This window comes from Heteronotia binoei, chromosome 8 (genome assembly GCF_032191835.1).
Source record: "Heteronotia binoei isolate CCM8104 ecotype False Entrance Well chromosome 8, APGP_CSIRO_Hbin_v1, whole genome shotgun sequence".
In the NCBI taxonomy this organism is placed as follows: domain Eukaryota; kingdom Metazoa; phylum Chordata; class Lepidosauria; order Squamata; family Gekkonidae; genus Heteronotia; species Heteronotia binoei.
In genome coordinates, this window is record NC_083230.1 from 131133756 (window position 1) to 131160015 (window position 26260).

The 26260-nt window shown below is 48.9% G+C and overlaps 1 protein-coding gene across 1 annotated transcript; it reads left to right on the plus strand.

Annotated features, from left to right (window-relative positions):
* RABL2B (RAB, member of RAS oncogene family like 2B) lies at positions 1 to 22869 on the plus strand. The gene is made up of 8 exons (XM_060246056.1): positions 1 to 232; positions 7410 to 7439; positions 8658 to 8737; positions 10106 to 10185; positions 11566 to 11677; positions 13337 to 13434; positions 13574 to 13657; positions 22483 to 22869. The coding sequence occupies exons 1-8, from the start codon at positions 132 to 134 to the stop codon at positions 22561 to 22563; spliced, it is 666 nt and encodes a 221-aa protein (XP_060102039.1). The 5' UTR covers positions 1 to 131; the 3' UTR covers positions 22564 to 22869.
* The last annotated feature ends 3391 nt before the right edge of the window (positions 22870 to 26260 follow it).

The following is a 26260-nucleotide window of genomic DNA, read 5'->3' on the forward strand; positions in this document are numbered from 1 at the left end:
GTCGACGGCGTGCGGGCGGGGTCGCTAGGCAACGGCGAGGCGGGCAGGCCACGGAGAGAAGGGCAGGGCTGCAGCAGGGGAGCTCCCGCGGCCGAGCAGCGGCGCTTCCTGCCTTCCGTCGCGGGGCCCTGATGGCCGGAGAGCTGGCGCTGCTGCCGGACCAGGAGAAATACGACGCCGCCGAGAACGTCAAGATCATCTGCCTGGGCGACAGCGCCGTCGGCAAGTCCAAGTGCGTGCGGGGGGCGGGGCGCAGCAGCAACATTGCCGAGTCCAATTCAAGGAATATCTGGAGACTGGGGGCGGTGGCAGGAGACATTGGGGGTGGAGCTGAGAGACTTAGGGGGCGGAGCCAGGAAACCTTAGGGTGGAGCCAGGAGACTTTGGGGATGGAGCCAGGAGACTTTAGGGTGGAGCCAGGATACATTGGGGGCGGAGCTAAGAGACTAGGGTGGAGCCAGGAGACTTTGGAGGCGGAACCAGGAGACTTTAGGGTGGAGCCAGGATACATTGGGGCGGAGCTAGGAGACTTTGGGGGCGGAGCCAGAAGACTTTGAGAGCGGAGCCAGGAGACTTTAGGGTGGAGCCAGGAAAAAGAAGAAGAAGATATTGGATTTATATCCCGCCCTCCACTCCGAAGAGTCTCAGAGCGGCTCACAATCTCCTTTACCTTCCTCCCCCACAACAGGCACCCTGTGAGGTAGATGAAGATATTGGATTTATATCCTGCCCTCCACTCCGAAGAGTCTCAGAGCAGCTCACAATCTCCTTTACCTTCCTCCCCCACAACAGGCACCCTGTGAGGTAGATGAAGATAATGGATTTATATCCCGCCCTCCACTCCGAAGAGTCTCAGAGCGGCTCACAATCTCCTTTCCCTTCCTCCCCCACAACAGACACCCTGTGAGGTAGATGAAGATATTGGATTTATATCCTGCCCTCCACTCCGAAGAGTCTCAGAGCGGCTCACAATCTCCTTTACCTTCCTCCCCCACAACAGGCACCCTGTGAGGTAGATGAAGATAATGGATTTATATCCCGCCCTCCACTCTGAAGAGTCTCAGAGCGGCTCACAGTCTCCTTTCCCTTCCTCCCCCACAACAGACACCCTGTGAGGTAGATGAAGATATTCGATTTATATCCTGCCCTCCACTCCGAAGAGTCTCAGAGCGGCTCACAATCTCCTTTCCCTTCCTCCCCCACAACAGACACCCTGTGAGGTAGATGAAGATATTGGATTTATATCCTGCCCTCCACTCCGAAGAGTCTCAGAGCGGCTCACAATCTCCTTTCCCTTCCTCCCCCACAACAGACACCCTGTGAGGTAGATGAAGATATTGGATTTATATCCCGCCCTCCACTCCAAAGAGTCTCAGAGGGGCTCACAATCTCCTTTCCCTTCCTCCCCCACAACAGACACCCTGTGAGGTAGATGAAGATATTGGATTTATATCCCGCCCTCCACTCCAAAGAGTCTCAGAGGGGCTCACAATCTCCTTTCCCTTCCTCCCCCACAACAGACACCCTGTGAGGTAGATGAAGATATTGGATTTATATCCCGCCCTCCACTCCGAAGAGTCTCAGAGGGGCTCACAATCTCCTTTCCCTTCCTCCCCCACAACAGGCACCCTGTGAGGTAGATGAAGATAATGGATTTATATCCCGCCCTCCACTCTGAAGAGTCTCAGAGCGGCTCACAGTCTCCTTTCCCTTCCTCCCCCACAACAGACACCCTGTGAGGTAGATGAAGATAATGGATTTATATCCCGCCCTCCACTCCAAAGAGTCTCAGAGCGGCTCACAATCTCCTTTCCCTTCCTCCCCCACAACAGACACCCTGTGAGGTAGATGAAGATATTCGATTTATATCCTGCCCTCCACTCCGAAGAGTCTCAGAGCGGCTCACAATCTCCTTTCCCTTCCTCCCCCACAACAGACACCCTGTGAGGTAGATGAAGATATTGGATTAATATCCCGCCCTCCACGCCGAAGAGTCTCAGAGCGGCTCACAATCTCCTTTCCCTTCCTCCCCCACAACAGACACCCTGCGAGGTAGATGAAGATATTGGATTTATATCCCTCCCTCCACTCAAAAGAGTCTCAGAGCGGCTCACAATCTCCTTTCCCTTCCTCCCCCACAACAGACACCCTGTGAGGTAGATGAAGATATTGGATTTATATCCCGCCCTCCACTCCAAAGAGTCTCAGAGCGGCTCACAATCTCCTTTCCCTTCCTCCCCCACAACAGACACCCTGTGAGGTAGATGAAGATATTGGATTTATATCCCGCCCTCCACTCCGAAGAGTCTCAGAGCGGCTCACAATCTCCTTTCCCTTCCTCCCCCACAACAGACACCCTGTGAGGTAGATGAAGATATTGGATTAATATCCCGCCCTCCACGCCGAAGAGTCTCAGAGCGGCTCACAATCTCCTTTCCCTTCCTCCCCCACAACAGACACCCTGCGAGGTAGATGAAGATATTGGATTTATATCCCTCCCTCCACTCAAAAGAGTCTCAGAGCGGCTCACAATCTCCTTTACCTTCCCCCCCCCCCATGACAGACACCCTGTGAGGTAGATGAAGATATTGGATTTATATCCCTCCCTCCACTCAAAAGAGTCTCAGAGCGGCTCACAATCTCCTTTACCTTCCCCCCCCCCCATGACAGACACCCTGTGAGGTAGATGAAGATATTGGATTTATATCCCGCCCTCCACTCCAAAGAGTCTCAGAGCGGCTCACAATCTCCTTCCCCTTCTTCCCCCACAACAGACACCCTGTGAGGTAGATGAAGATATTGGATTTATATCCCGCCCTCCACTCCGAAGAGTCTCAGAGCGGCTCACAATCTCCTTTCCCTTCCTCCCCCACAACAGACACCCTGTGAGGTAGATGAAGATATTGGATTAATATCCCGCCCTCCACGCCGAAGAGTCTCAGAGCGGCTCACAATCTCCTTTCCCTTCCTCCCCCACAACAGACACCCTGCGAGGTAGATGAAGATATTGGATTTATATCCCTCCCTCCACTCAAAAGAGTCTCAGAGCGGCTCACAATCTCCTTTCCCTTCCTCCCCCACAACAGACACCCTGTGAGGTAGATGAAGATATTGGATTTATATCCCGCCCTCCACTCCAAAGAGTCTCAGAGCGGCTCACAATCTCCTTTCCCTTCCTCCCCCACAACAGACACCCTGTGAGGTAGATGAAGATATTGGATTTATATCCCGCCCTCCACTCCGAAGAGTCTCAGAGCGGCTCACAATCTCCTTTCCCTTCCTCCCCCACAACAGACACCCTGTGAGGTAGATGAAGATATTGGATTAATATCCCGCCCTCCACGCCGAAGAGTCTCAGAGCGGCTCACAATCTCCTTTCCCTTCCTCCCCCACAACAGACACCCTGCGAGGTAGATGAAGATATTGGATTTATATCCCTCCCTCCACTCAAAAGAGTCTCAGAGCGGCTCACAATCTCCTTTACCTTCCCCCCCCCATGACAGACACCCTGTGAGGTAGATGAAGATATTGGATTTATATCCCGCCCTCCACTCTGAAGAGTCTCAGAGCGGCTCACAATCTCCTTTCCCTTCCTCCCCCACAACAGACACCCTGTGAGGTAGATGAAGATATTGGATTTATATCCCGCCCTCCACTCCAAAGAGTCTCAGAGCGGCTCACAATCTCCTTCCCCTTCTTCCCCCACAACAGACACCCTGTGAGGTAGATGAAGATATTGGATTTATATCCCGCCCTCCACTCCGAAGAGTCTCAGAGCGGCTCACAATCTCCTTTCCCTTCCTCCCCCACAACAGACACCCTGTGAGGTAGATGAAGATATTGGATTTATATCCCGCCCTCCACTCCAAAGAGTCTCAGAGCGGCTCACAATCTCCTTTCCCTTCCTCCCCCCACAACAGACACCCTGTGAGGTAGATGAAGATATTGGATTTATATCCCGCCCTCCACTCTGAAGTCTCAGAGCGGCTCACAATCTCCTTTCCCTTCCTTCCCCACAACAGACACCCTGTGAGGTAGATGAAGATATTGGATTTATATCCCGCCCTCCACTCCAAAGAGTCTCAGAGCGGCTCACAATCTCCTTCCCCTTCTTCCCCCACAACAGACACCCTGTGAGGTAGATGAAGATATTGGATTTATATCCCGCCCTCCACTCCGAAGAGTCTCAGAGCGGCTCACAATCTCCTTTCCCTTCCTCCCCCACAACAGACACCCTGTGAGGTAGATGAAGATATTGGATTTATATCCCACCCTCCACTCTGAAGAGTCTCAGAGCGGCTCACAATCTCCTTTCCCTTCCTCCCCCACAACATACACCCTGTGAGGTAGATGAAGATACTGGATTTATATCCCGCCCTCCACTCTGAAGAGTCTCAGAGCGGCTCACAATCTCCTTTCCCTTCCTCCCCCACAATAGAAACCCTGTGAGGTAGATGAAGATATTGGATTTATATCCCGCCCTCCACTCCAAAGAGTCTCAGAGCGGCTCACAATCTCCTTCCCCTTCTTCCCCCACAACAGACACCCTGTGAGGTAGATGAAGATATTGGATTTATATCCCGCCCTCCACTCCGAAGAGTCTCAGAGCGGCTCACAATCTCCTTTCCCTTCCTCCCCCACAACAGACACCCTGTGAGGTAGATGAAGATATTGGATTTATATCCCACCCTCCACTCTGAAGAGTCTCAGAGCGGCTCACAATCTCCTTTCCCTTCCTACCCCACAACAGACACCCTGTGAGGTAGATGAAGATATTGGATTTATATCCCGCCCTCCACTCCGAAGAGTCTCAGAGCGGCTCCCAATCTCCTTTACCTTCCTCCCCCACAACAGACACCCTGTGAGGTAGATGAAGATATTGGATTTATATCCCGCCCTCCACTCCGAAGAGTCTCAGAACGGCTCACAGTCTCCTTTCCCTTCCTCCCCCACAACAGACGCCCTGTGAGGTGGGTGGGGCTGAGAGGGCTCTCACAGCAGCTGCCCTTCCAAGGACAACCTCTGCCAGAGCTATGGCTGACCCAAGGCCATTCCAGCAGGTGCAAGTGGAGGAGTGGGGAATCAAACCTGGTTCTCCCAGATAAGAGAGCTCTGGCTGACCCAAGGCCATTCCAGCAGCTGCGAGTGGAGGAGTGGGGAATCAAACCTGTTTCTCCCAGATAAGAGAGCTTTGACTGACCCAAGGCCATTCCAGCAGGTGCAAGTGGAGGAGTGGGGAATCAAACCTGGTTCTCCCAGATAAGAGTCCGCACACTTAACCATTACACCAAACTGGCTCTTTAGGGTGGAGACTTTAGGGTGGAGCCAGGAGACATTGGGGCGGAGCCAGGAGACTTTGGGGATGGAGCTAGGAGACTTTGTTCAGAAGTGGTTTGCCATTATCTATTCCTGCATAGAGACCCCGGACTTCTGCTTTGCCTCTGAGACTGCGCTAGCCTGGGCTATCTAGGCCAAAGCAAGTTTGGTGTTGTAGAGAGTCAGTTTGGTGTAGTGGCTAAGTGAGTGGACTCTTATCTGGGAGAACCGGGTGTGATTCCCCACTCCTCTACTTGCAGCTGCTGGAATGGCCTTGGGTCAGCCAGAGCTCTCTTATCAGGGAGAAACAGGTTTGATTCCCCACTCCTCAACTTGCAGCTGCTAGAATGGCCTTGGGTCAGCCATGGCTCTCTTATCTGGGAGAACCGGGTTTGATTCCCCCTTCCTCCACTTGCACCTGCTGGAATGGCCTTGGGTCAGCCAGAGCTCTCTTATCTCGGAGAACCGGGTTTGATTCCCCACTTCTCCACTTGAACCTGCTGGAATGTCATTGGGTCAGCCACGGCTCTCTTATCTGGGAGAACCGGGTGTGATTCCCCACTCCTCTACTTGCAGCTGCTAGAATGGCCTTGGGTCAGCCATGGCTCTCTTATCTGGGAGAACCGGGTTTGATTCCCCCTTCCTCCACTTGCACCTGCTGGAATGGCCTTGGGTCAGCCAGAGCTCTCTTATCTGGGAGAAACGGGTTTGATTCCCCACTCCTCCACTTGCAGCTGCTGGAATGGCCTTGGGTCAGCCATAGCTCTCTTATCTGGGAGAACCGGGTTTGATTCCCCACTCCTCCACTTGCAGCTGCTAGAATGGACTTGGGTCAGCCAGAGCTCTCTTATCTGGGAGAACCGGGTTTGATTTCCCACTCCTTCACTTGCAGCTGCTGGAATGTCATTGGGTCAGCCACGGCTCTCTTATCTGGGAGAACCGGGTGTGATTCCCCACTCCTCTACTTGCAGCTGCTGGAATGGCCTTGGGTCAGCCAGAGCTGTCTTATCTGGGAGAAACAGGTTTGATTCCCCACTCCTCAACTTGCAGCTGCTAGAATGGCCTTGGGTCAGCCATGGCTCTCTTATCTGGGAGAAGTGGGTTTGATTCCCGACTCCTCCACCTGCAGCTGCTGGAATGGCCTTGGGTCAGCCAGAGCTCTCTTATCTGGGAGAAACAGGTTTGATTCCCCACTCCTCAACTTGCAGCTGCTAGAATGGCCTTGGGTCAGCCATGGCTCTCTTATCTGGGAGAACCGGGTTTGATTCCCCACTCCTCCACCTGCAGCTGCTGGAATGGCCTTGGGTCAGCCAGAGCTCTCTTATCTGGGAGAACCGGGTTTGATTCCCCCTTCCTCCACTTGCACCTGCTGGAATGGCCTTGGGTCAGCCAGAGCTCTCTTATCTGGGAGAACCGGGTTTGATTCCCCACTCCTCCACTTGCAGCTGCTGTAATGGCCTTGGGTCAGCCAGAGCTCTCTTATCTGGGAGAACCGGGTTTGATTCCCCACTCCTCCACTTGCAACTGCTGGAATGGCCTTGGGTCAGCCAGAGCTCTCTTATCTGGGAGAACCGGGTTTGATTCCCCACTCCTCCACTTGCAGCTGCTGTAATGGCCTTGGGTCAGCCAGAGCTCTCTTATCTGGGAGAACCGGGTTTGATTCCCCACTCCTCCACCTGCACCTGCTGGAATGGCCTTGGGTCAGCCATAGTTCTCTTATTTGGGAGAACCGGGTTGGATTCCCCCCTCCTCCACTTGCAGCTGCTGTAATGGCCTTGGGTCAGCCAGAGCTCTCTTATCTGGGAGAACCGAGTTTGATTCCCCCCTCCTCCACCTGCAGCTGCTGGAAGAGAAGGGCTGCTGGCTGCCTTTGGGGGTTGTGGTGCTGACCAGAGTCAGACAAGGAGTGGGCTTTACAAAGGGCATCCTATGCTGATTGCCCCCTCCCTGCGGCATACTTCCTCGTGGTTGTTTGGGTCACCTACCCTCTTGAGCAAGAAGGCCTTCCTTTCCGTCTTTCTTGCCGCAGCGATGTTGTGAATCCCTCATCCTAATTAATTGTTTACCCGTCGTCTCTTTCTGTCTTCTTGCAGATTGATGGAGCGATTTCTCCTGGATGGCTTGTATCCTTTGAGGCTTCGCAGCAGGCATGCTGGCGAAGGGGAAGTCATTTTTTAAAAAAAATTAAATCGAATTGTGTAGCTCTAGGTAGCATTTTGATTCACATATCCATGCACTCGACTTCTGCACACCGCGCCCCTTCTCTGAGCAGAAGAGAGCATATGAACCTATGAAGCTGCCTTCTACTGAATCAGACCCTGGGCCATCCAACTCAGTCTTGTCTACTCAGACTGGCAGCGGCTCTCCAGGGTCTCCAGCTGAGGTTTTTCATGCTTACTTGCCTGGACCCCTTTTGAGTTGGAGATGCCGGGGATAGAACCTAGGACCTTCTGCTTCCCAAGCAGATGCTCTACCACTGAGCTATAGCCCACCTCAGGGCTCTCCAGGGTCTTGAGCTGAGGTCTTTCATGCCTACTTGCCTGGACCCTTTTTAGTTGGAGATGCCAGGGATTGAACCTGGGACCTTCTGCTTACCAAGCAGATGCTCTGCCACTGAGCCACACAGCCCTTTCCCATGAAGCTGCCTTGTACTGAATCAGACACCCCCCCCCCGGGTCCATCCAAGTCAGTCTTGTCTCCTCAGACTGGCAGCGGCTCTCCAGGTCTCAAGCTGAGCTTTTTCACGCCTCTTTGCCTGGACCCTTTTGAGTTGGAGATGCCAGGGATTGAACCTGGGACCTTCTGCTTACCCAGCAGAGGCTCTACCACTGAGCCACAGTCCCCTGACCAGCAGTAGCTCTCCAGGGTCTCAAGCGGAGGTTTTTCACACCTCTTTGCCCGGATCCTTTTTTAGTGGGAAATGCCGGGGATAGAACCTGGGACCTTCTGCTTACCAAGCAGATGCTCTGCCACTGAGCCACAGCCCCATTCATTGCTCTCCAGGGTCTCCAGCTGAAGTTTTTCACGCCTCTTTGCCCGGACCCTTTTTTAGTGGGAAATGCCGGGGATAGAACCTGGGACCTTCTGCTTACCAAGCAGATGCTCTGCCACTGAGCCACCGTTCCTCTCATACTGATAGGAAGCATCAGAGAGAGCATCTCTGTGACTTTCTGGCTTATGAGTTCATCAAGGAGCTTATCTTAAGAATCTGAAGTCAACTGTGGGTCTCTACCAGACTTCTTGGCCTTATTGCCTCTGCAGGGGGGTTCTTTCCCCTTAAGACAACCCCCCCCCCCCAGCAGTTCTCAGCTTTGCAGGCATCTCCTTGACCGTTTTCACAGCCAGCCTCAGCAGCTCTCAACCTTTGCCTTGACGCTGTACAAGCACACAGCCACTGTGGATGGCAAGAAAGTTCTCGTGGGTAAGACCTTGCAGGGCGTGAGAAGGACAACGAGAGGCAGGATATGAATGTTTGAATGAATAATAGGGCAGAGCCAGTTTGGTGCAGTGGTTAATTGGGCAGACTCTCCTTATCTGGGAGAACCAGGTTTGATTCTGGGAGAAGCGGGTAGGGGTGAGAGCAGAGTCTCATGACTGGGGACTGGAGTTCAGGGCCGTAGCCAATGTTCCCTCAAAGCAGATTTACTGTGAGCTAGCTCACAGGTTTTTTGCCTCCGGCTCACACATTTTTGCTTTAGCTCAGGAAGCTCGTTGATGCAACAGCCAAATTGCTCGCTTACCACTTTCATGCCAGTAGCTCACAAAGCAGAATTTTTGCTCACAAGACTCCACAGCATAGAGATCATCGTTAGCCGGGATTTTTTGTTTCCTGGGGCGCATAGCCGTGCAGAAACTAGGGGTTAATAAGACAGCAGCAGTGGAATTACAGCCCAGGTAGCAAGTTCAGCAGTAGCTCCGTGGAGCGGCAGCTGGGAACAGAGGAGGTCGGCCAGTCAGGTCTTGCTTTTTGGGCGGGCCAGTCTGTAGATTGGAGGCTGAGCTGGAAGAGGAGTGTCTCTCTCTTAGGAGAGCCAGTTTGGTGTAGTGGTTAAGTGTGCGGACTCTTATCTGGGAGAACCGGGTTGGATTCCCCTCTCCTCCACTTGTGCCTGCTGGCATAGCCTTGGGTCAGCCAGAGGTCTTGCAGGAGTTGTCCTTGAAAGGGCAGCTTCTGGGAGAGCTCTCTCAGCCCCACCACAAGAGAGCCAGTGTGGTGTAGTGGTTAAGTGTGTGAACTCTTAGCTGAGAGAACCGGGTTTGATTCCCCACTCCTCCACTTGCACCTGCTAGCCTGGCCTTGGGTCAGCCATAGCCCTGGCAGAGGTTATCCTTGAAAGGGCAGCTGCCGTGAGAGCCCTCTCAGCCCCACCCAACTTACAGGGTGTCTGTTGTGGGGGAGGAAGGGAAAGGAGATTGTGAGCCGCTCTGAGACTCTTTGGAGTGGAGGGCGGGATATAAATCCAGTATCTTCATCTACTTCACAGGGTGTCTGTTGTGGGGGAGGAAGGGAAAGGAGATTGTGAGCCGCTCTGAGACTCTTTGGAGTGGAGGGCGGGATATAAACCCAATATCTTCATCTACCTCACAGGGTGCCTGTTGTGGGGGAGGAAGGGAAAGGAGATTGTGAGCCGCTCTGAGACTCTTTGGAGTGGAGGGCGGGATATAAATCCAGTATCATCTTCTTCTCCCTCTCCTCTAGCCTTTAAGGCCTGTCACATCAGAGGAAGTTTTAGCCTAGGATGTGGCTCTTTTCCTCTGCTTTGACAAACCTCTGGCTTCTGCTTTCCAGATTTCTGGGACACGGCTGGACAGGAGCGCTTCCACAGCATGCACGCCTCTTACTACCACAAGGCCCATGCGTGTATCATGGTAAGGACCTCAGCCCTCTGGGGTTACATCAGGACTGGCCGGTTGCAAGGAGGTGAGTTGGCTCAGTAGGGGGTCGAGGAGGGCTCTGAGTGCCCCACGAGCCTCTGAGCCTGTGCAGAGTAACAGACAGATGACTCAGGAGGCAGGCTAGAGGTGTGCCTGTAATGGCCTCCAGGTCAGCAGACCCTGCTTCTTCTTTCCCCTGGAAAATAACTGCCAAGGGCCTTTCTGAGAGAACCACTTTGGTGTAGTACCTAAATGTGTGGACTTATCTGGGAGAACCAGGCTTGATTCCCCACTCCTCCACTTGCAGCTACTGGAATGGCTTTGGGTCAGCCAGAGCTCTCTTATCTGGGTGAACCGGGTTTGATTCCCCACTCATCCACTTGCAGCTGCTGGAATGGCCTTGGGTCAGCCAGAGCTCTCTTTTCTGGGAGAACCGGGTTTGATTCCCCACTCATCCACTTGCAGCTGCTGGAATGGCCTTGGGTCAGCCAGAGCTCTCTTATCTGGGAGAACCGGGTTTGATTCCCCACTCATCCACTTGCAGCTACTGGAATGGCCTTGGGTCAGCCAGAGCTCTCTTTTCTGGGAGAACCGGGTTTGATTCCCCACTCCTCCACTTGCAGCTGCTGGAATGGCCTTGGGTCAGCCAGAGCTCTCATAGGAGTTGTTCTTGAAAGGGCAGCTTCTGGGAGAGCCCACTCAGCCCCACCCACCTCACAGGGTGTCTGTTGTGGGGTAGGGGGGGGGGTAAGAGATTGTGAGCCACTCTGAGATTCGGAGTGGAAGGCAGGATATGAACCAGGAATTCCTCTTCTGAGCTGCTTCCCCATAATTCCCAAAGAGGGCCTGTTCAACCCTTTGTAGTCCATCCAGCTGGCTCAGCCATGAGCAACTGCGAGAAGACCTCCTCCTCTGCCTTCATTCATAAGAACATAAGAGAAGCCCTGTTGGATCAGGCCAGTGGCCCATCCAGTCCAGCACTCTGTGTCACACAGGGGCCAAAAAGCTCAGGTGCCATCAGGAGGTCCACCAGTGGGGCCAGGACACTAGAAGCCCTCCCACTGTGCCCCCCCAAGCACCAAGAAGACAGAGCATCACTGCCCTAGATATAAGAACAGAAGAGAAGCCATGTTGGATCAGGCCAGTGGCCCATCCAGTCCAACACTCTGTGCCACACAGTGGCCAAAACCCAGGTGCCGTCAGGAGGTCCACCAGTGGGTTCAGGACACTAGAAGCCCTCCCACTGTGCCCCCTCCCAAGTACTAAGAATTTAGAACATCATTTGCCCCAGACAGAGAGTTCCAACAATACACTAATAGCCACCGATGGACCTCTGCTCCAGAAGTTGATCCAAACATATGTCTGTCTTGCAAGGTCTTTGACGTTCAGAGGAAGATCACTTACAAGAACCTGAGCATTTGGTACAAGGAGCTGCGCGAGTTTCGTCCTGAGATCCCCTGCATCGTGGTTGCAAACAAGATTGATGGTAGGTCTCCTCGTAGCTATGAGCTTCACGAGGCTGCGTGGTGGGACCGGGGAGGAGATGGGGACACGAAGCAGCTGATTTGTCCCTTGGCTTGGTTTAAAATTATGGAATTGCACCTGAAGTTGGAAACTGGGCTTTTAACTGCTAGAGATGTAACATCCTGGAATAGCTGAGTGAGTCAGACAGATTGAAGGGCTGTTTTGAAATGCCTGGATTACATTTCTCCCACCAAAACAAAATGGTATCCTGTGTAAGAGGGGCAGGCCATGGCTCTGCTGGGTCTACAGAAGGTCCCAGGTCAATCCCTGGCATCTCCAGTCCCCCCCTCCCCCCCCCCCAAAAAAAAAGGAAGTGATGTGAAAGACCCCGACCTGACACCTTGGAGAGCTGCTTCCATACTGAGGAGACGATACTGATCTCGATTGACCGATGCTTCAGTATAAGCCTGTGAACTTAGGGGGAGGTGTTTGTGAGTTTCCTGAATTGTGTAGGGGGTTGGACTAGATGACCCTGCAGGTCCCTCCCAACTCTAGGATTCTGCTGTTTTTAATGTTACAGTTGTGATGTTACAGGCCTTTGCTGGCCATTGGGGTACAGAAGATGTCCCTTCCCAGCAAGAAACATTCCCCCTTTCCGTTTAGAGAGCCAGTTTGGTGTAGTGGTTAAGTGTGCAGACTTTTATCTGGGAGAACTGGGTTTGATTCCCCCCTCCTCCACTTGCAGCTGCTGGAATGGCCTTGGGTCAGCCATAGCTCTCTTATCTGGGAGAACCGGGTTTGATTCCCCACTCCTCCACTTGCAGCTGCTGGAATGGCCTTGGGTCAGCCAGAGCTCTCTGATCTGGGAGAATCGGGATTGATTCCCCACTCCTCCACTTGCACCTGCTGGAATGGCCTTGGGTCAGCCAGAGCTCTCTTATCTGGGAGAACCGGGTTTGATTCCCCACTCCTCCACTTGCAGCTGCTGGAATGGCCTTGGGTCAGCCAGAGCTCTCTGATCTGGGAGAACCGGGATTGATTCCCCACTCCTCCACTTGCACCTGCTGGAATGGCCTTGGGTCAGCCAGAGCTCTCTTATCTGGGAGAACCGGGTTTGATTCCCCACTCCTCCACTTGCAGCTGCTGGAATGGCCTTGGGTCAGCCAGAGCTCTCTTATCTCGGAGAACCGGGTTTGATTCCCCACTCCTCCACTTGCAGCTGCTGGAATGGCCTTGGGTCAGCCAGAGCTCTCTAATCTGGGAGAACCGGGATTGATTCCCCACTCCTCCACTTGCACCTGCTGGAATGGCCTTGGGTCAGCCAGAGCTCTCTTATCTGGGAGAATCGGGTTTGATTCCCCACTTCTCCACCTGCACCTGCTGGAATGGCCTTGGGTCAGCCAGAGCTCTCTTATCTGGGAGAATCGGGTTTGATTCCCCCCTCCTCCACTTGCAGCTGCTGGGATGGCCTTGGGTCAGCCAGAGCTCTGGCAGAGGTTTTTCTTGAAAGGGCAGCTGCTGTGAGAGCCCTCTCCAGCCCCACCCACCTCACAGGGTGTCTGTTGTGGGGGAGGAAGGGAAAGGAGATTGTGAGCCGCTCTGAGACTCTTCGGAGTGGAGGGCGGGATATAAATCCAATATCTTCTTCATCTTCTTCTTCTTCGTCTTCTTCGTCTTGCAGCCGACATGAAGATGACGCAGAAGAGCTTCAGCTTTGCACGGAAGTTCAACCTGCCTTTCTATTTTGTCTCTGCTGCCGATGGCACCAACGTGGTGAAGGTGTGGGGAGGCAGCTGGGCGAAGTGGCCGTTCCCTGTGCCCATGGGGAATGGGGCTTGCCAAGGGCAGGGCAGGGAAAGAAACAGAACCCCCAGCATGCACCTGGGAGGAACTGACTGGCTTGTTCCTTCTTCCCCAGGTCTTCAACGATGCCATCAAGCTGGCCGTGGGCTACAAGCAGAACTCAAGAGACTTTATGGATGAAGTCCTGGAGGAGCTCGAGGTGAGAGAGGGAGCCAGTCTGGTGTAGTGGTTAAGTGCCTGAACTCTTATCTGGGAGAACCAGGTTTGATTCCCCACTCCTCCAGTTGCAGCTGCTGGAATGGCCTTGGGTCAGCCATAGCTCTGGCAGAGGTTGTCCTTGAAAGGGCAGCTTCTGTCAGAGCTCTCTCAGTCCTACCCACCTCACAGGGAGTCTGTTGTGAGGGAAGGATATAAAGGAGATTGTGAGCTGCTCTGAGACTCTGATTTAGGGAGAAGGGTGAGGTAGAAATCTACGGTCTTCTTCTTCTGAGCCAATTTGGTGCGGTGGTTAAGTGTGCAGACTCTTATCTGGGAGGAACCGGGTTTGATTCCCCACTCCTGCAGTTGCACCTGCTGGAATGGCCTTGAGTCAGCCATAGCTCTTGCAAAGTTGTCCTTGAAAGGGCAGCTTCTGGGAGAGCTCTCTCAGCCCCACCCACCTCACAGGGTGTCTGTTGTGGGGGAAGAAGATAAGGGAGATTGTGAGCCGCTCTGAGACTCTGATTCAGAGAGAAGGGCGGGGTAGAAATCTGCCGTGTTCTTCTTCCCTGCATTTTTGGTCCCCCTCAGGAGCTGGCTCCCTCACTTTCTCCAGCCCTGGGCTTACCCAGTGAACGTCTTGGCTGAGCAGTGGCTTCTGCTTCTGATGGGCCTGTGGCTCAAGGAAGGGGTCGCGGCTCAGTGGAAGAGCTTCTGCTTAGCAGGCAGAAGGTCCCAGGTTCAATCCCCAGCACCTCTGGTTAAAAACATCAGGTGTTATACGATGGGGAAGAGCTTCCTCTGCCACAGACCCTGGAGAGAGAGAGCTGCTGCCAGTCTGATGGGCCAAGGTTCTGACTCAGCAGAAGGCCGCTCCATGCGCCCATGGATTGTGCAGCTGGGGAGGGGCTGTGGCTCAGTGGCACAAGAAGAAAAGATTGGCTTCATTGATTGATTTTAATCACTCAAACTTTATTAAAAGTATAAATACCAGAATACACATATCTTTCTTCGTATACCAAACAATGGCAAATACAAGAACAAAGTACATTTCCAAAATCTCAAACAAAATGAATATTGTAAATTCTGGTGACCTCATAAATAGTGCTGGGTGCGCTCATAAAAATACAAAGAGACAAACAAGAAAGAGAGAGAGAGAGAGAGAAAGAAAGAAAGAAAGAAAGAAAGAAAGAAAGAAAGAAAGAAAGAAAGAAAGAAAGAAAGAAAGAAAGAAAGAAAGAAAGAAAGGGAGGAAGGATGGAAGGAAGGGAGGAAGGATGGAAGGAAGGATGGAAGGAAGGGAGGAGAGAGGGGATCAGTGCAATACTAGTAGAGAAAGATAGTCCATAGATGAGATCAAACCACATTGAACTGGAGAGCCCATATTTCATGAAAGGAAAGGTTCCCACTTGCGGAGGAACAAAGAATAGGAAGAGATTGGATTTATTCCCCGCCGTTCACTACCCAAAGGAGTCTCAGAGCAGTTTGCAATCTCCTTTCCCTTCCCTCCCCCTCCCCACAACAGACACCCTGGGAGGCAGGTGGGGCTGAGAGAGTTCTGACAGAAACTGCTCTTGAGAGAACAGCTCTGAGAGTGTTGTGACCGACCCAAGTTCACTCTAGCAGCTGCACGTGGAGGAGTGGGGAATCAAACCCAGTTCTCCCAGATAAGAGCTCTGGCTGACCCAAGGCCATTCCAGCAGCTGCTAGTGGAGGAGTGGGGAATCAAACCCAGTTCCCCCATATAAGAGAGCTCTGGCTGACGCAAGGCCATTCCAGCAGCTGCAAGTGGAGGAGTGGGGAATCAAACCCGGTTCTTCCAGATAAGAGAGCTCTGGCTGACCCAAGGCCATTCCAGCAGCTGCAAGTGGAGGAGTGGGGAATCAAACCCGGTTCTCCCAGATAAGAGAGCTCTGGCTGACCCAAGGCCATTCCAGCAGGTGTAAGTGGAGGAGTGCGGAATCAAACCCAATTCTCCCAGATAAGAGAGCTCTGGCTGACGCAAGGCCATTCCAGCAGCTGCAAGTGGAGGAGTGGGGAATCAAACCCGCTTCTCCCAGATATGAGAGCCATGGCTGACCCAAGGCCATTCCAGCAGCTGCAAGTGGAGAAGTGGGGAATGAAAGCCTGGTCTCCCAGATAAGAGAGCTCTGGCTGACGCAAGGCCATTCCAGCAACTGCAAGTGGAGGAGTGGGGAATCAAACCCGGTTCTCTCACATAAGAGAGCTCTGGGTGACCCAAGGCCATTCCAGCAGGTGCAAGTGGAGGAGTGGGGAATCAAATCTGGTTCTCCCAGATAAGAGAGCTATGGCTGACGCAAGGCCATTCCAGCAGCTGCAAGTGGAGGAGGGGAGAATCAAACCCGGTTCTCCCAAATGAGTCCGCACACTTCACCGCCACACCAAACTGACTCTGCCCCAGACGGAGAGTTCCATCAATATGCTGTGTCTAAGAGCCACTGATGGACCTCTGCTCCAGATGTTGATCCAATCCCATCTCGAAGTCAGCAGGGAGCTCCATCCCTCCTCAGGTGGAGGTGAGACTTGGGAGGAAAGGAGTCCCAGACGGGAGCTGAAGTGTCGAACTCATTCGTTATGACAGCCAGTTGCTCAAGAGCCCTCTTGGGGCCTGTTTTGGCCCCCGGTCCACATGTTAGGCACCCCTAGTCTAGAGGGTTTTTTTTTTTTTTTGTGAATAAACAATTTTATTAGTAACATATGGTAGTAGAACTATAACTACAACTTATAAAAAGCTTAATATATATTAAGAAAAAGACCATCATTCTACCCCACATCTTACTTTCTCCCACCCCTCCCCCAATTACTTGACCCCCGCCAGTGTTATTTTCTTTAAAAAAAACAGATATTAAAGGTACCCTTAACTATCAAGAAAAAAAAAACGAAACAAAAAAGAAACATAGGGAAAAAGAACCCCCTTCAAGAGTTATATTGTTATCTTAAAAATCTTAATCCTCAAAAATTGTCCAATGTCCTTTTATTTTCCACTCTTTCTCTACATATCTTCTGAATTTCTTCCACTCTTGGTTAAAAAGTTCTAAATCACAGTCTCTTAATTTTCTTGTTAATTTGTCCATTTCACTCCATGACATAACTTTCATAATCCAGTCCCATTTTTCTGGTATTTTTTCTTGCTTCCACAACTGCGCATACAATGTCCTAGCAGCTGAGAGCAAGTACCATATTAATGTTCTATCTTCTTTTGGAAATTTTTCCATTTGTAATCCCAGCAGAAAAGTCTCTGCCTCTTTATTGAATTCATATCCCAGGATCTTAGATATCTCTTGTTGAATCATTTGCCAAAACATTTTAGCTCTTTCACAAGTCCACCACATATGGTAGAAAGAACCTTCATGCTTTTTACATTTCCAGCACCTATCTGGCATCTTATTGTTCATCTTTGCTAATTTTTTTGGAGTCATATACCATCTATACATCATCTTAAAACAGTTCTCTTTAATACTATGACATGTTGCGAGTTTCATGGAATTTTTCCACAGATATTCCCAAGATTCCATCTTTATTTCTTTATTTACATTAATTGCCCATTTTATCATTTGAGATTTCACTACTTCATCTTCTGTAGCCCATTGTAAAAGTAATTTGTACACTTTTGAAATTAATTTCTCATTATCTCCAAGCAGAACTCTTTCCATTTCTGTTTGTTCTTTCCTTATTCCTTCAGCTTTGATATCATTCTCCATCAAACTTTTTATTTGTTGCATTTGAAACCAATCATATTTATAGTTTAGTTCTTCTGTAGTTTTCAATTCTATTTTCCCGCTTTGTATTTTTAGTAACTGGTTGTATGATAGTTGTTTTTCCTTGACTGTTTTGGCCGTTAACTTTATCACTTCGGCCGGCACTATCCATAAAGGTCTCCTCTCATCACCATATTTCTTGTACTTTATCCACACATTTAATAAGCTACTCCTTATATAATGGTGAGAGAAAAGACCGTCCATCTTCTTTTTTCCATAGTACAAATATGCATGCCAGCCGAATTTTTTTCCATGGCCTTCTAACATTAGAAGTTTTTTATTTAATAACGTTATCCATTCTTTTAACCATACTAAACAAATTGCTTCATGATACAGTTTCAAATCTGGTAATTGGAATCCACCTCTCTCTTTCGCATCTATCAGGACTTTCATTTTAATTCTAGGTTTCCTCCCGGCCCACACAAATTCCGAAATTTTTCTTCGCCATTTATCAAATTGCTTAGCATCTTTCACAATGGGGATGGTTTGAAACAGATACATAATCCTTGGTAAAATATTCATTTTTACTGCAGCTATTCTACCCAACAGTGACAAATTGAGCTTGTTCCACTTTAGCATATCTTCTTCTATTTTACGCCATAGCTTTTCATAATTGTTCTTAAACAAATCAATATTTTTCATTGTTATCTCTACCCCTAGGTATTTTACCTTAGAGGTAACTTCACAACCCGTTAGTCTTTGTAGTTCTTGTTGTCTATTTTTCTGCATATTCTTACATAAGATTTTTGATTTTTCTTTGTTTATATAAAGTCCCGCCAACTCCCCAAACTCTTGTATTCTCATTAACAACAAAGGTGTAACTTGTAAAGGATTTTCATTTATAAACATTATATCATCTGCAAATGCTCTGTATTTATAGGTAAATCCTTTTATTTGTAGTCCTTCTAAATCTTTTTCTTCTTGAATCTGCATTAGTAAAATTTCAAGAGTCATTATAAACAGCAATGGCGAAAGCGGGCAGCCTTGTCTGGTACCTTTACTAATTTTCATTTCATCTGTAAGATCTGCGTTGATGCACAGCCTTGCACTTTGTTCAGAATATATTGCCTTTATCATTCTTATAAAACTTTCTCCAAGCTCCATTTTTTCCATCACTGCAAACATAAAGTCCCAATTTAAATTGTCAAATGCTTTTTCTGCATCCGCAAAGAATAGCGCTACTTCCTTTTCTGGATGTCTTTCATAATATTCTACAATATTTACAACAGTTCTAATATTGTCTCTTATTTGTCTTTTGGGAAGAAAACCGGCTTGGTCCTCTTTTATAAAATTTATCAAATATTGCTTAAGACGTTCTGCCAGAATTCTTGTAAATATTTTATAATCATTGTTCAAAAGTGAAATTGGTCTGTAATTTTTCACATTTGTAACATCTCTTTCTTCTTTAGGTATCAAAGAAATAACAGCTTCTTTCCATGTATTTGGTACCTTCCCTTTGACTCTTATTGCATTCATCAGCTTCTGTAATTTTGGTATTAATTCATCTTTAAACATTTTAAAATACTTGGCTGTATAACCGTCTGGCCCGGGAGCTTTATCATTTTTCATCACGTTGATTGCTGCCTCAATTTCTATTTTTTCAATTGGGTCATCAAAATTTTTCTCATATTCTCAGTTAATGGCTCAATTTTTATTTTCTGTAGATATTCATCTATCTTTTTTCTCTTTACTTCAGCACCTTTAAACAGCTTGGCATAATACTTAAAAAATTCTCTTTTTATTCCCTCTTGAGTAACTACGTCTCTTTCATCTATCACAATTCTATTAATTATTTTATTTTCCCTCTTTTTTTTCAGCTGCCACGCCAAGTATTTCCCCGTCTTATTTGCTCCTTCAAACGATTTTTGCTGGAGCCTTTTCAAATTCCATTCTACTTCTTTGTTTAATAAATGTCTTAGTTGAGTTTGCAATATTGAAATTTCCCTTAGAATTTTCTTTTTCCCTGGTCTTTTCCTCAGCTCTCTTTCTTTTTTCTTTATTTCATTTTGAATATCCAGTAGTTGTTTTTCTTTTTCCCTTTTATCTTTATTGTTCAAAGTAATCAGCAACCCTCTCATTACTGCTTTATAAGCATCCCAGACCGTCTGAAAATCGATATCTTCTTTATCATTCACTTGGAAAAATTCTTTAGTTTCTTTTCCTAGGAAAGTCACTGTTTCTTTGTTCTGTAGCAAGTCTTCATTCAATCTCCATCTTCTCAATCTTTTGGACAGTTTTGTAATCCACATTATTGGGTTATGGTCAGTGCCAATTTTAGGCAAAATCTCTATCTTTCTTGTTATGAGGCCTAAATCTCTGGTTCCCCATAGCATGTCAATTCTAGAAAATGTCTTATGTCTTGCAGAAAAAAAAGTATAGTCCCGCACTTCAGGGTTAAACTTTCTCCATATGTCCTCCAAATTTTCCTGTTTTACTAATTCAAAAAAAGACTTTGGCAATTTTCCTTCTTTTCCACTATTTTTTTTCCCTCCGGATCTATCCAATGAGTTCTCAACTGTTCCATTAAAATCTCCCATTAAGAGTATTTGATCGTAGGTCAACTCATCTAGTTGTTGTGTAATGTCTTTAAAAAAAACATCTTTTGCACCATTAGGTGCATATAGTCCCAATAACAGCGTTTTTTTCCCATTTGATGTTATTTCCACTGCTACAAATCTTCCATCCTTATCTTTAAATACCAATTTTGGCTCCAGGTCTTGTTTAATATAAAAAACTACTCCCCTTTTTTTCTGGTCAGCTAACGAAAAAAATTCCCTTCCCAATTGTTTGTTCCATAAAAATTTATAATCCTTTTGTTTAATGTGGACTTCTTGCAAACAAATTATATTACAATTTTGCTTTTTAATCCAATGAAAAGTTGCCCTTCTTTTTTGTGGTGAATTTAGTCCATTAACATTCCAAGACAATAGTTTGTAATCCATCATGGTGCAAATTCTTTATTTTCTTCAAAAAATCTCCTCAGTTCTCGGGCATTTGTGATCGTGACTCTCTTCCCCTGAAGTTCAAAGCTCACACCCTCGGGGATTATCCATCTATACCTTGTGCCATTGTCTTTCAATTTTTCTGTCAACTTTTTATATGTTCTCCTGTCATTTATCACTTCTTTCGGTAGCTCCTTCATAATTCTCACTCTGCTACCTCTTACTATCAATGATTGTTCAAAGTTTCTCTTCATAATCCTTCCCACCATTTCCTTTGTCATGAATCTTACAACCACATCTCTTGGTAAGTTATTTTTTTTGGCATATAACGAGTTGACTCTATACATGTGATCATACATGCTTTTAGTCTTATCAGGGTCTTCTTCTAAGAATTCTGCGATTATGTTTGTTATATATCCTTTCAAATCATCATTCTCTTCCTCAGGTACTCCTCTCAAACGTAGCTGATTTTCCATTAATTTGCAGTCGTGAATCGTCACTTTTTCTTGTACTTTCAGCAAGGTGGTATCATGTGTTTTAACTTTCTCCTCCACCTCCTGTACTTTCTTGTCTATTTTCCCAATTTGGTTTTTGAGGTCATCCACTTCTTTTTTAATCACTGTAGTAAGTTCTTCCTTCAACTCTTCCATCATTTTCTTAACTCCTTTCATAATCCTGGCTTCCATAGCCTCCATTTGGTCTTGCATTTTTTCTAATGAAAGGGCTCTTGTTCGGAGCTGCCTGGGCTCTGACATTTAAGCAAAGAGCAAGGGGGATGCAATTAAAATACCAAAAATTTCCGTCGCACAATTTGCAAGTTTGACTACCAAGTTCAGAAGGTCTAAATTTTCTCTCTCAATTAAACTTTGTTCTGTTTTCTTCTGAGCTTCCCAGGCCCAGATATAAATTTTTGAAGAATTTTTCCCCTTTAAAAAAATGACGAAATTTTTGACCTCACCAATTTAAAATCTGACAGTCAGGTTCAATAGAGCAGGGCTTGCCCTTTCCAGCAAGCCCAATTTCGCTGGTTTCTGAGCCCCCAAAGCAAAGATATTTAACAAAAAAGTCTTTAAAAAATCCAAAATGGCGGCCGCGATTTTTTCTCCTTTTAAAGATTTTTTTTCCCCTTTTAAAATCACCCCAGGAGCCCACCAATAATGTAGTCAATAGTTCTTATCTTCTTACCCTTTTCCCTGTCGTTTCTGTCACTTTTTAAAGTCCCAAATCTTTTTAAAACGATGTTTTAAATTGGACCTCCCAGCAATGGCTGCCGATGTTTCTCTATGATGTAGAGTAGGCTTTTTTCTTTACTGCTTCCTGTCTCTGTCACCTTCAACCTTATAGATTGCTTGACGCACTTCCTGTCTTGCTCAGTAGAGTTAGAGGACTGTTCCAGTATATTCCTGCGCAGTATGGTTGTTTACATTCCACAAATCGTAAGTAGACACAACAATGATTTCTCTTCAATTTTTAGCAGTTTTTAACACTGTCTTTTATGTCAAAATAGTCCAAACTTCACCCTTCCCTTCTTCTACTTGCAAGTTTTATATTTTCCCCTTATTTCCACCTTTAAAACGTCTCTTTAGTCTGTAAATAGCTCCGGAGTGAAAGAAGAGTTTCTGTACCTTTTTTCCTCTGTTTATCCAAGTTCCACTGGTCTTCCAAGACTTTAGTTGTTTAAAAATGTCCCAGAAGGTTAGGATCGTGACGAGCTTATGCCAAATCGATGGCTCTGAGAGATCTTGCAGACGATAATTTTGCAAACTTCTGAGACTCCTCAAAGCCTCAAAGGACCCTTCTCCAAAGCTCCTTTTCAGCCAAGGTAAATCTCTTCTAAAGTTTTTAGTGCAAGTCTTGGACCTTTCTCTCACTGAGAAAGGTAGGCAGTGGGCTTTGGTTTGCCCTCCACTACCCCGAACAAGACCTTCAGCTTGCTCCCGTTACGAGAGACAACTCAGCTCGCCATTTTCCTCCCCGGAAGCCGTCTAGAGGGTTTGTTGATGGAAAGCTTGAGGTGTGCCCCGTCCGTCGTTTCATGCGTCAGTGCATTGCTGCCCGGGGTTCTCTCAGTGCCACTCATCTTTGTCCTTTCATGTTTCCTGCAGAACTTTGAGCTGGAGAAGAAAGGGGAGGATTTATCTGAGAAGGAGGAAGCCGGCCCAGAAGACAACTCCCCGTCCACCTGAGTCCTGGTTCCACATCCTCCTGTAGCCAGGGCCAAGAGGTCCTGGAGAGAGGGCTCTGCATTGAGGGGACCGGCCGTCCTCCCTTTCACACTCAGGACGGAGGTAGCTTGGCGGAGAGCTGTTCTGCTGCTCCACAGGCTCGTGGCGTGGATGGCTGAGAAGACACATTGGAGCAGCAGCCCGATGAAGATGGTGGGGGTACGGTTCGTTGGGGGACGTGTCGAGGGATGCCCCCAGCCCACACCTTCTAGGCATGACCCACTGTAGACGGCAGCCAGTTTAAGAAATAAACACCAAAGGACTTGCCGCAGAGTGTCGAGAGTTCTCCTTGTTGCATCCAGGGGCCTCAGAGGTTGCCTAAGAGGCATCTTACTGTGGGTTCGTCTAGCAGTTGCTGGACAGTCGCCGGGCCACCCCACAAGCAGGGCATGAGTGCTTGAGGTAGCCCTTGCGTAGGGTTAGGGTGGGTGGGGCTGAGAGAGCTCTTGGGACAGATTGTCGTCATGCCTGGCCTGCAGGGGTGTGCATTTGGAGCCACTTTCAAAGGAGCACTAGTGGCTTCTTTTGTCGCAGTGAATTCCCAGAGACAGCATATGGGCAGCCTGAGTTTTTCTCCCTTCTGCACCATTCCATCCCCGCCCAGTTCTGCCCCCCCCCCCCCCCGCCGGTGCCAATTCCTTTCTCCCCCTGTCTATCGTCTGGTTCTGTGTCCTTTTCCACAGTGATTGGAAGGGGTCCAGAGGAGGGAGACGAAGATGTTGAGGGGTCTGGAGACCAAGTCCTATGAGGAAAGGTTGAAGGAGCTGGGCATGTTTGGCCTGGAGAAGAGGTGGCTGAGAGGTGATAGGATCACCATCTTAGAATCATAGAATCCTAGAGTTGGAAGGGGCCTCCAGGGTCATCTAGTCCAGCTCCCTGCACAAGGCAGGAAACCCACAAACACCTCCCCCCTAAATTCACAGGATCTTCATCGCTGTCAGATGGCCATCAAGCCTCTGTTGAAAAACCTCCAAGGAAGGAGAGCCCACCACCTCCCCAGGAGGAAGCCTGTTCCACTGAGGAACCCCTCTAAACTCACAAACCCCTCCCCCTAAATTCACAGGATCTTCATTGCTGTCAGATGGCCATCTAGCCTCTGTTGAAAAACCTCCAAGGAAGGAGAGCCCACCACCTCCCAAGGAGGAAGCCTGTTCCACTGAGGAACCGCTCTAAACTCAAAAACACCTCCCCCTAAATTCACAGGATCTTCATCGCTGTCAGATGGCCATCAAGCCTCTGTTGAAAAACCTCCAAGGAAGGAGAGCCCACCACCTCCCCAGGAGGAAGCCTGTTCCACTGAGGAACCCCTCTAAACTCACAAACCCCTCCCCCTAAATTCACAGGATCTTCATTGCTGTCAGATGGCCATCTAGCCTCTGTTGAAAAACCTCCAAGGAAGGAGAGCCCACCACCTCCCAAGGAGGAAGCCTGTTCCACTGAGGAACCGCTCTAAACTCACAAACCCCTCCCCCTAAATTCACAGGATTCTCATTGCTGTCAGATGGCCATCTAGCCTCTGTTGAAAAACCTCCAAGGAAGGAGAGCCCACCACCTCCCAAGGAGGAAGCCTGTTCCACTGAGGAACCGCTCTAAACTCAAAAACCCCTCCCCCTAAATTCACAGGATTCTCATTGCTGTCAGATGGCCATCTAGCCTCTGTGGAAAAACCTCCAAGGAAGGAGAGCCCACCACCTCCCGAGGAAGCCTGTTCCACTGAGGAACCGCTCTAAACTCAAAAACCCCTCCCCCTAAATTCACAGGATTCTCATTGCTGTCAGATGGCCATCTAGCCTCTGTTGAAAAACCTCCAAGGAAGGAGAGCCCACCACCTCCCGAGGAGGAAGCCTGTTCCACTGAGGAACCCCTCTAAACTCACAAACCCCTCCCCCTAAATTCACAGGATCTGCATTGCTGTCAGATGGCCATCCAGCCTCTGTTTTAAAACCTCCCAAGAAAGGAGAGCCCACCACCTCCCGAGGAAGCCTGTTCCACTGAGGAACCGCTCTAACTGTCAGGAAGTTCTTCCACATGTTGAGCTGGAAACTCTTTTGATTTAATTTCAACCCATTGGTTCTGGCCCTGCCTTCTGGGGCCACAGAAAACAATTCCACCCCATCCTCTATATGACAGCCCTTCAAGTACTTGAAGATGGTGATCATATCCCCTCTCAGCCGCTCCAAGCTAAACATCCCCAGCTCCTTCAACCTTTCTTCATAGGACTTGGTCTCCAGACCCCCAACATCTTTATCACCCTCCTCTGGACCTGTTCCAGCTTATCTATATCTTTCTTAAATTGTGGTGCCCAAAACTGAACACTGCTCCAGGTACTTGAAGGGCTGTCATCTGTAAAATAAAAATCTAGTGGATGGTGTGTCAGGCCATCTGACAGCGATGAGGATCCTGTGAATTTAGGGGGAGGGGTTTGTGAGTTTAGAGCGATTCCTCAGTGAAACAGGCTTCCTCCTGGGGAGGTGGTGGGCTCTCCTTCCTTGGAGGTTTTTCAACAGAGGCTAGATGGCCACCTGACAGCAATTAGGATCCTGTGAATTTAGGGGGAGGGGTTTGTGAGTTTAGAGCGGTTCCTCAGTGGAACAGGCGTCCTCCTGGGGAGGTGGTGGGCTCTCCTTCCTTGGAGGTTTTTCAACAGAGGCTAGATGGACATCTGACAGCAATGAGGATCCTGTGAATTTAGGGGGAGGGGTTTGTGAGTTTAGAGCGGTTCCTCAGTGGAACAGGCTTCCTCCTGGGGAGGTGGTGGGCTCTCCTTCCTTGGAGGTTTTTCAACAGAGGCTAGATGGCCATCTGACAGCGATGAGGATCCTGTGAATTTAGGGGGAGGGGTTTGTGAGTTTAGAGCGATTCCTCAGTGAAACAGGCTTCCTCCTGGGGAGGTGGTGGGCTCTCCTTCCTTGGAGGTTTTTCAACAGAGGCTAGATGGCCACCTGACAGCAATTAGGATCCTGTGAATTTAGGGGGAGGGGTTTGTGAGTTTAGAGCGGTTCCTCAGTGGAACAGGCGTCCTCCTGGGGAGGTGGTGGGCTCTCCTTCCTTGGAGGTTTTTCAACAGAGGCTAGATGGACATCTGACAGCAATGAGGATCCTGTGAATTTAGGGGGAGGGGTTTGTGAGTTTAGAGCGATTCCTCAGTGGAACAGGCTTCCTCCTGGGGAGGTGGTGGGCTCTCCTTCCTTGGAGGTTTTTCAACAGAGGCTAGATGGCCACCTGACAGCAATGAGGATCCCGTGAATTTAGGGGGAGGTATTTGTGAGTTTCCTGCATTGTGCAGGGGGTTGGACTAGATGACCCTGGAGGTGCCTTCCAACTCTATGATTCTAGGTAAGTCTGGCCTCCCTGGAGGCTTCTTGTATGCCCTGTGCAAAACATTTTTGCCCTTTGGTTGACATACAGCGAGTGCCTTACTCTTGTGCTATGGGTGCATGTGCCCTAGGCTACACATGAGATGCAGCCTCCCAGAGAAGCAAACATAGGAAAAGGGACACCAAAGACCACAGGCGGGAGGTGGGTGGGTGCTGAGTAACAGCAGGGCTCAGCAGAGCAGGACATAATGAGATGGGTTGTCCTTTTGTAGGAAAAGAGGTGCTGGAGCTCATTTGCATAAGCCGCACCCCCCCCCTGACATCACCGGAAGGTGGACTCA